This window comes from Actinia tenebrosa, unplaced genomic scaffold, assembly GCF_029948245.1.
Source record: "Actinia tenebrosa isolate PJP-AT-01 unplaced genomic scaffold, QUT_ActTen_1.0 PGA_scaffold17__23_contigs__length_9995812, whole genome shotgun sequence".
Classification (NCBI taxonomy): Eukaryota; Metazoa; Cnidaria; class Anthozoa; order Actiniaria; family Actiniidae; genus Actinia; species Actinia tenebrosa.
The window spans coordinates 3,901,348-3,911,675 of NW_028292577.1; the positions used below are offsets into that span (position 1 = coordinate 3,901,348).

The 10,328-nt window shown below is 39.7% G+C and overlaps 2 protein-coding genes across 3 annotated transcripts; one reads left to right on the plus strand and one right to left on the minus strand.

Moving 5' to 3' along the window:
- The first annotated feature begins 3,557 nt into the window (after positions 1-3,557).
- Positions 3,558-5,109, plus strand: LOC116294779 (uncharacterized). Of its 2 annotated transcripts, none has more exons than XM_089031890.1 (2): positions 3,558-3,760; positions 4,036-5,109. In XM_089031890.1, the coding sequence occupies exons 1-2, from the start codon at positions 3,734-3,736 to the stop codon at positions 5,107-5,109; spliced, it is 1,101 nt and encodes a 366-aa protein (XP_088888016.1). In that variant the 5' UTR covers positions 3,558-3,733. The 2 variants fall into 2 exon arrangements, with proteins under 2 accessions (XP_088888016.1, XP_088888015.1); XM_089031889.1 differs by having other exon boundaries at positions 3,587-3,754.
- A 279-nt stretch (positions 5,110-5,388) lies between these two features.
- Positions 5,389-6,885, minus strand: LOC116294773 (uncharacterized). The gene is made up of 2 exons (XM_089031874.1): positions 6,764-6,885; positions 5,389-6,634 (listed from the first exon to the last, which is right to left on the minus strand). Exons 1-2 carry the CDS (start codon positions 6,883-6,885, stop codon positions 5,389-5,391), a joined length of 1,368 nt encoding a protein of 455 aa, XP_088888000.1.
- Between the last annotated feature and the right edge of the window lie 3,443 nt (positions 6,886-10,328).

Below are 10,328 nucleotides of genomic sequence, written 5' to 3' on the forward strand. Positions count from 1 at the left end.
AAAATGGGATTTCATACACTTGGATTCATAAGAAAACAATTTAATAAAAATGGGATCGAGAATTGAGCAAAACAGGCTGGGATTGTGGGATTTGAATAAAATTGATGGAAAATGGGATTAGCACCAACCCCTTCCGAGCTCTCAATAAACCCTTAAATGGCAACCTTTTTTCATGAATTAGTTTTCATAAGCAATTGACTATTTAAATGACTTATCGTGATTTAAGATAATGATAATCAGGGGCAGATCCAAGATGATTTTCCCATGGCATACATCTGCACTGAATGTTTACCCAGTATCCAATAATATAGGAAAATTCATTGGCTGACGAGGGAATTCCAAGTTGAATTCACGAGAAAAGGCGATATCGCATGAGTCGCGAAGCGACGAGTGCGATATCGCCTTTTCTCGTGAATTCAACTTGGAATTCCCGAGTCAAGCCAATGAATTTTCCTTGAATCCCATGACACTATTCAATCTAAGGGAATATAAAGAAGAAAAAAGAAAAAAATCGTGCGAGTTCAAGAAAACCTTGGCCCACGAAGGAAACCATTCTGGTGCCATCCTCCCAACCAATAGGAATTCCGCGCAAGTATGAGCGTTTGATCTTTTCGTTTGAACCTCGTGGCGAGCAGAATAATATTTGCTACTGTGGGAAAAACTGTTTATTCTCAAAAATCGCCTTCGCTGAAATACTTCGTTTAATCTGTTACAACAATAATGACTTTTTCTCGTCTTGATCGAAATCTAAGGCAGTTCAGCAGTCTAAATGTGCGAAAATGTCATGCAAAACAAAGAAGCTAACTGGTGAGTACACAAAACTTTTAAGACTTTTCTCTGAATTACACAATCAATTACTAAATAGACTAAATGAAATCAAAATAAGCAAATTCCTTTTTCTTCTTCTTTTTTTACTGTTGTGTAGCTCAGTTAGTGTTGGATGAAGAAAGAGCTAGCGATGGACACCAGCCTGTAGATTGATGGAAATATTCACCGGTGAGTTGTTAAATGTGACTCCGGTAAACAGTCCACTTACGGCTCCACTCAACCCAAGACCATCATAAGGGGCTTCGGCAACTTTACTGCATCAACAATTAATACTAGTACTTCTGACTATGAAAAAGATCCCTTATATCTTCAGATGGTAAAATATTTTAAATACCAACAAAAACTAAGATTGAAAAGACCGACTACAGTTTGTTTTTTCGAACTAAATGTCTTTATTAAAAAGCTTCCCCCTTTACTGCTAGTAAAAATAGTGTTATTTGTTTGCTTTGGTATAAATGTTTAACTGTTTTGGCAAAAAAAATGTCTTTTGGGTTTAAATAAGGGACCGTTCATTTTTTATCAGGGAGGGGGCAGTGAAACTACAGCAAGAGCCCATACAAGAAAAACTAGCCCCCCCTCTATATTACTGTTGACATCTGCTGCCCCCCTCAAGTTCTATACCTGAATGGCCCCCGCTTGTGACATATGATTCTTCTACGTGTGCCTCCCCCCCCCTATAAGCCAGCCTTTGACATGCCCCCTACCCAAGATTTCCATCGGCTCCCCCTCCCTGATAAAAAATGAATGGTCCCTAAGAACTTATTAAAAACTCACTAATTTTTCTCTGATTTTGCTCTCGACCAATCAACACGCGCATAGTATCCCAACTATTATATAAATATATATGCATCATAAGTTTCATGAAAATTAAACCAACAAAATGTTTTCTACGTTAGATGCATTTTATAGTCCAGCTGTTATCGACCAAAAAAATGCTGAATTGTTCACTTTAATGATAAAAGCATGAAACTTGGCCAGATTACTAATAACGCTAAGAGAAACAATTTTGGATATGGCGCCAACCCAAATTTGCGGTTAGAACCTAGGCTACTCACGGTTTTCAAGATGGCAGCCACCATGATTACTTACAGTCTATAAAGATGAGCTCGTTTTTTCCAGTTTAAGTCTCTATTCTCCTCGACTGATTTAGCTGAAGTTTGATTTAGGTTTCAGTATATTAATAATGGATTGGAAAAGTTGTATCATTTGCCAAAAAGGGGCAAAAGAAGATCTACAGTGCCCTGCAAATTCGAAGAGAAAAGATGCTGGTGCTGGATACACCTCGTTTGTAACTAATGTTGAGGCATTTCAAAGCCTGGGATTTACCCCAGCAAATTTAAATGTTTCCCTTGTAGATAAAGGTGAAGGAATAGAAGAAACTCTTCGTGAAAGGAAAGCAATGTGGCACAAGTCTTGCAGAGACATTTTCAGCAACACAAAGTTAGAGCGTGCAAAGAAAAGAAAACTCAGCGAAGTAGAGAAAGATGAAAAGGATGAAGGCGATGTCATAAGCGGAGAAGCTAGTTCAAACCTGATCAAGTCCCGGAGATCTAGTACCCAGAGCTGTCTGTCACAGAGTCACTGCTTTTTTTGTGAACAACTGGACAGTCCTATAAACCTTCATGCTGCTTCCACACTTGAAGTTGACCAAAAAGTGCGAGACTGTGCCATTCTTTTGCAAGATACCAAACTTATTGCAAAGCTTTCTGTTGGTGACTTAATAGCAACTGATGCAATGTATCATGCAAAATGCCTAGTTGGTCTTTACAAGCGAGCAAGAAAGTTGAAACTGTTAGCTACCAAAGCTATCAACGTCAATTCAACAATTGAACCTGAAGAACTTGCCTTTGCAGAGCTCCTTGCTTACATCGACGAATATCTTGAATGCGAAGAATTTGCAGTGCTTAAGCTTTCTGATTTAGCAAAAGTTTATCATTTAAAAGCACAGGGGTTTGGAATTGAGCCATGGAAAATAAATACGACCAGATTAAAAGAAAGTATTTTGGTGGCTTTTCCTGACTTGACTGCACATAATGAAGGAAGAGAGGTGTTGTTGGTGCTGAAGCAGGACATCGCAGGAATTGTGAGAAAAGCAGAAAGAAAGGATTCTGAGGCTTGGCATCGGGCAAAAACAGCAAACATTATAAGGAAATATATGCTACAGGTAAAGAACTCTTTTAACGGGACATTTGCTGCCGACTGCCAGAAATATTCTATTCCTGCATCTCTTATAACGTTGATAGGCATGATAATTAAAGGCCCAACCAAACAGCAGAACCAGCTGACAGCCAAGCATGCCTTACTGTCGCCCAACTTATTCTTTTTAATAGTATCTCACGAGCTCGTGATCGACCAGGGTCTACAGGTAGTACTCATCATATAAGATCTAGAGAGTGTCCTCTACCTATTTCTACTGCACTAAAAATTCATGGATCAACTAGAGACAAAGGTCTCATTGATAGATTTTACAAAATGGGGATGTGTATATCATATGACAGACTGCTTTCAATCAATACTGAAATCACCAACAGTGTCATCGAAAGATATGAAAGTGAAGGAGCTGTATGTCCTGCGAATCTCAGGGAGGGACTTTTCATTACTGCGGCGGTCGACAACATTGACCATAACCCGAGCTCAACGAGCGCGCATGACTCCTTTCATGGTACCGCAATTTCGCTGGTGCAACATCCAATAGAGTGGTCAAGCCTTGACATCACGTTACCCTGGCTACCGATTTTTCTGTTCTAAACAAACCAAGATGGCGGCTCTGTCAATCGCGTCTCTTAGTTCTTTCTTCTCTGGAGAGCAAAAATCTATATCCAGAGGAAGAAACCACTTTAATTCTAGACATGTAGAAACTTTTCAATAGCATGACGGTGTAATTAGAGGTCAAGTTCACGCTAGTATGAAGCAGAAATCGTATAAAGTTACGGTAAGTTCAGCGACTCAAAATATTGTTCTTGACGTATAAACAATCACGTCTTCAGTCCTCATTTTCTCAGCATTATTCTTTGATTTATATGTATCAATAACTGATAAATTTGATTTTCATAAATAGAACTCTAATGTGAAGTGATTTGGAATAATTTCAAGTAGGACCACATAGAAGTTACGGGCTACATAATCATAGCAGATTGTCTGTTACACTTTGCTCTCCGCTCACTCTAGTGAAGACTTATTGTTTTGGTCTTTTTTATTTCATCATAGATATATCTTAGCGACAGCAATGCCATAAAATCGACAGAATGTGAATGCCCAAGAGGAGAGTTTAAATGCAGTCATGCGGAGGCACTATTTATTCATGGTATTCACAATTTGAGTAGAACTGACATTGAGTGTTCGTGGAAGAAGAAAAAGGCAACAAACACTACACCACAGTCCGTCACGGAAATGTTTCCTCCAAGCAAGAAATACCAGGCATTATCTCGAGCCCCAGATCAAGAAGATAGAAACTATTTATTCTCAAAGCTGCATGAGTATGGCACATTCACAGGACTCTGGTGGATATTAAGTCCTGAGCCTCCACACACAAAGCCATTGCCTATCCCAACCATAGAAGAGTTGATATTTTGTGAAGACTTTTTAGAAATTGACGGTCAGGCTAACCAAATTGCCTACATCCAAGAGAAAGCCAAAGTATCTGTGAATGTCATAGATGTTGTCACCAGCCTTACCATAGGACAGAGAGAAAACTCTTCCTGGCACCTAGCAAGAAAGGGCCGCTTGACTGCAAGCAACTTTGGCAGTGTACTGAATTGTAAGAGAGTAACACCGTCCCTTTTAAAGCGCCTTTTGGGAGAATACGACTTGTCAAGGGTTAAAGCAGTTCAGTGGGGTATGAATAACGAAAAAGAGGCAATCAAGTACTTTGTGTCTCAAACTGGCCTACCTGTGGAAGAGACTGGTTTGTGGCTAGACGAGAGTGGTGTGCTTGGTGCCTCCCCTGATGGGCTTGTTGGTCAACAGCATGTGCTGGAGGTGAAATGCCCATACACCCAGAGAAATGAGACCATAACGGAAGCTGTCAAGAGTGATTCATTTTGCCTTAAATCAGATGATGATAAAAACATTACACTCAAGCAAGACCATGTGTATTGGCATCAGGTCCAAGGCCAAATGTTCCTCACAAAGAGAAAATACTGTTACTTTGTGGTCTGGACCACTAAAGATGCAGCCATAATAACCATAAAGAGAGATGAAGAATGGGCAGCCAATATAGATGTACTTACAGATTTCTATTACTTTCACATTTTCCCCAAAATAACAGAAGGAGAACTTTAATAGTGTTTTATTTCAAGATAGTTATACATTTGTCATATTTTTTTTACAAACAAAACTGTAAATAATAGAATTTGAACAAGATATACCTGCACCTAGTTAAAGTTGCAGATACGGACATGAACATGATTGAATATTTCATATTCATTTTTACGTATTGGTTCCAGTTGCAACATGAATTATTCTATCATTCAACTATTGATTACACCATGAAGGACTTTAATTTAAAAAAATATTTAAATACTATAAACCTGGAATTCTGCACCCTGGAAAAAAAAATTTCTAGTCAAAATTTGTCCCTTCACAGACCTCTTTTATAAGAGGGAATTGAAGGTTTACTAATGCAGCAACCAACTGAAAAAGAATATCTGCATGACATCTAAGATAAGAAGGTACAAAACTCAAAATTTTAAAATCTTTCAGCCTAGCATTGGCTCTTTCAACATGAATACGGCACTTAGCAATTGACTTGGTTGCCTTAGCTTCACTTTCAGTGAATCTTCCATTATTTAAAAAAGGGGGAATATTTACAGAGACGCCAACTGGGACAATATTTTCAATAAGGAATCCCTTGTCTGCTAAAATCAAGTCCCCTGCCTCTAAGTGCTTTAAAAACCGTGAGCTGTCAACAATTTCTTTGTCTGATATTGACCCGGGAAAAAGAGGACTAACATAAGTAATGACTGCATTAGGTGCAACACCAACTAAAACCTTAAACGAATTCATCCCCCTATAACTGAAATAAGTTGCACTTTGCTGGCTCATTAGCCTTGGGGTTGCAACCTCAATATCAGTGCAGTCAATGACAATTCTGCAAGAAGCAAAACCTGAAAATGAAGATGGTGTACAAGTGCTATTCTTGTGCCGTGAGGGAATAGTTGTCATAACATCTCTAAATAATATTTCGTGTAAAACGTATAAAAAAGTAATTTCAATATTGGTAATCGTAGCCACACTGCAATAAAATAATTGAGCTAGGTGCAAATTGGTGTAGTTTTGTCTCACTTTCATTAAGGTTATAAATATCTGATCTTCAAAAGAAATCGACGTAACTGTCCAACCATAAAAATAACGAATTGATTCTTTAAACCTTAAGGCATAACTAACTACAATATCGAAAACCTCTTTTGTAGGGAGTCCAGTCTCCATTCTTATTACCTCGGGGCTCAAGGTAGAGACACTGTAATGAGTTCGATGATAATTCTCTCTCTTTTTGTAGCTTTCTAATTCCCGTGATTTACTTTCTAGTTCTGCTTGAAGAACAATCTCTGTGACAGAGGGTCTTTCCTTAATTTTGTTGCATTCATTTTCTTTTTCCTTATAGTTCTCTACCATCTCTGCGATTGTTTCTTGTTCGTTTGAATCGCATGTCTTTACCTTCTTGCTTTTCTTTGCCTTTGAGTAATCATCGGGTAGAAACAGAGAAGTCGCGTTTCTCTTAAAAATCTCCGGTCCGTTTTCTTTGATACCGTCTCGAAAGTGGAAGCTACAAACTCGTGAATGCTTGCCTGGAAATCTGTCAGCTCGTCTATAAAATTAATAACTTGTTTTAGTATGAAATAAAGCGAAACCCCGACGCTACAATCTCTTAGTTTGAACGTTCTGGTCCGCGATATCTCTGAGCGCGGAATTGTGCGATTAATAAAGAATAACTTACCTTAAGAGTTTAATCCACCGCTTGTAATCTTCTACTTTCTTTGTACTACTTGGGAATCCAAAAAACCTGCAAGTATGGCTCTCTGAAGCGTGATTGCAGTCAGGAGCAAAGCACTGAACCATGTTTTCCTCGAAGTTTCGTTACGGCAACTTTTAGACGTCAATTATTGCTTCAGTCTTTCAAGCGATTTTATTTTTTTTCAAAACTATTTAAACAGTATGTCCCAATTAAACTAATTCAAGTCTTTTTCTTTGGTAAAGACGATTGTTTTAGCAATTAAATAGAGCTGAAGTCTTCACAACAAAGCAGTCACGCTAATGGCGCCTGGCATGAAGGAGTTGTTTAGAACAGCATTTTTTAGCTCCATGGCAACGTGACGTCACACTTGACTACTCTATAACCGAGGAACAAGGATATTGTAGAACCATCGATACTTTTGACCCCATAACGTGTTCTAGTTCCAAGAAGATAGTCCAACTACCATCATCGTACAGTGAAGTACAACCACTGGCCCAACCTCCAGCTGAGTTTTTTGCCCCAGAAATTGCCGTACAGTTAACTAACTGCAATTCAAGAAAGTGATTATGAAAACGACTGGCTAAGAAATACTAAAGAACTCCTCTCTAAGGAAGAACTTGATAAAGATGACTCAGTTTCCTGGGCTGCATACCGCGCAACACAATCAACGATGCCATGTTACGAACCTGCCATCATTTCACTTCTACCCATGTTTCTGGAAAATGCCCATTCACTGGCAATGATTGCGCATTCTATGAAAGTGATCAAATCTGCTGTAGAACATGTTAACCCTACCCAAATTAAAGTTATTGCTTTAGATCACCTCTCTTTGCTCTGGCCAAACAAATTCAGTGGACGATTGGTCATGAATACAATGAAGATAAATTTGTTTTCATGTTTGGCGGGCTCCACATAGAAATGTCAGCCTTCAAGGTGCTTGGCAAGTGGTTGACTGGCAGTGGTTGGACACAAGCTCTTTGCAATGCTGGAGTTGCTACGCAAGGTGTTGCGGATTCTTTCATAGCGGTAAAACATCTCACCCGCACTCGACGTGCACATCCAGTAACCGCAGCAAGTCTTTATATTCTTATGATCAAAGGATACAACGCCTTTACTGCCAATATTACAGGGAATGAAGTAGCTAAGCCAATGGAGGAGTGGAAAGAGGAAATGTCAAAGAAGATCCCACAATTGTCTTTACCTCGTGACGTCATTTAGGGAAGCCAACTTTGCATCCTACATCAAGGCGATAAAGGAGCTTTTACCTTGGATTTTTGCATTGGACCATCTTAACTACGCTCGGTGGCTTTCTGTGCATTATCGTGACACGTCTGAACTTGCGATTAAGCATCCAGATGTGCATCAACAGTTTACAAACGGCTCTTTCGTGGTGCACAAGACAAAGAAGGTATTTTCATCAATAGCCCTAGACCATGCACACGAGCAAGTCAACGCTATGGTGAAAGGTGAAGGTGGCGCAGTGGGACTTACAGAAAGCCCTGCAGCTCTCAGAAGATGAATGGTAGCAGGCACAGAGGTTGCAAGAATGGTGTAAGAGTTTGAGGGCAACATATTCACAGCTGAAGACCAGCAACACCATGAGCAAAAGCCAGGTGTGCAAAGTGCATTTGCTAAAGATGTTGGAAATTTGGTGGCAGCTTTTGAGGAGTTTGGAAGCCCTTTTTCAGAAGAAGGTGAAGAGCTAATGGCAATCCATACAAAGGACGCGATGAATGCTGCCGTTAAGACCGTGCGAGATGTGAAGAAAATCGGAGAACAACAATTCGAAACCTTTGTGAAAGAACGATTTATTAACCGAAAGAAGCCGATTACTGACCCTTTAAAAAAGAACAACCTCCCAACCTTTAGCACCCAGTCCAAGAAGGTTATTTTGAAAGACAAAGCGAAAGTAAAAGAATTGAAGGAGGACTGCGCTTTGTTTTCTAGGCTATATATTGCCTGTCAAAGTCGTGATGGAAATCTGGAAGAATTCTTTGCATTTGAGAACCAGCCTTGGCCTCTACCACTCGCACAAATTGGAAAGATCAGAGCAGGGCAGAAAGCAGATTTGGTCAAATGTCTTCGCAATGCAACAGTACAGACTATGGAAAAGCCAACCGTTGATACAGTCATTCTTGATGGGGCCGTTATAGTCCAAATGCTACCACCGAAGACAGCGCTTACATTTGAGGAATACTTCAATACTGTGTTTGCCCCTTATATCCTGAAACAGCTTGAGATGGCAAGCAGAGTTGACGTCGTATGGGATGACTATCGACAGAATTCTTTGAAAAGTTCAACACGAGAAAAAAGAGGCTCTGGACAACGGCAAAAGGTTCTTTCATCAACATTGATACCTATTGATTGGAAAGGATTTCTTTGGGTGGACGACAACAAAGATGAGCTTTTTAAACTTCTTGCAAGCAAGGTAAGAGATATTGTTATGACAAAAATGTTATGATGGAATAAAACTTGTCTTGATGATAACAAATTATAATATTCCACATACTTTTAAGGTGGTTTCACTGGCAATTCCTTATGGCAAGGAAAACTATACGACACATGGCCAAAATGTACTGACATCATCTAATAGAATGGATTTAGACAACCTTGCACCCTGTACCCACGAAGAGGCCGACACTCACTTGATGCTTCATGCAATGGATGCATGTGTTTGTGGCCATCATCAAATAAAGATCAGAAGTAGTGAAACGGATGTGGTCGCGTTGGCCATTTCAGTTGCTCACACCATTAAGGCAAATGAGCTGTGGATCGCATACGGTTCTGGAAAGACACTTGCATATTTACCTGTGCACTCCATAGCAGAAACATTAGGACAAGAGAAATTTTCAGCATTACCCATGTTTCATCCATAACAGGATGCGATACAGTGTCATTTTTCTATGGGCGTGGAAAGAAAACGGCGTGGGATGTGTGGAACGTTTTCCCTGAACTAACGCCAGTGCTCAGAGCTCTGTCTGCAACACCTAATGACATCAATAATGATTTGTTAATGGCTACGATCGAGCGGTTTGTGATCCTTTTATATGACCGAACAATCAGTCTTAGTAGTGTCAACAAGCAGAGGCAAGAATTATTCTCCAAGAAGTCAAAAAGCCTTGAATACATTCCTCCAAGTCAAGAGAGCCATATACCAAGGAGCATATGTGTGGGGCCAAACTCTAGTGACGCAGCCAGTGGTTCCATCTCCTTGTGATTGGGTTTGGAAGCAAGACGAGGAACACTCTTGGGTACCGTACTGGACATCTCTTCCACAAGCAAAGGATACTTGTTACGAACTTATCAAATGCGTATGTAAGCTTGGATGTGGTGGACGGTGCAAATGTTCAAAGGCTAATTTGGCATGCACAGGTCTGTGTAATTGTGGTGGAAACTGCGCCTAAGACCTCATTTTTCGGTAATGAACATAATCATTTTCAATCTTATTCTGATTGTTATTAAGTTATACTTAAGTCGCGCTGTTTACTTAGAGGTACGAAATACGAAAAACCGGTGAATTTATTATGACTCACCACAGGGATCCCAC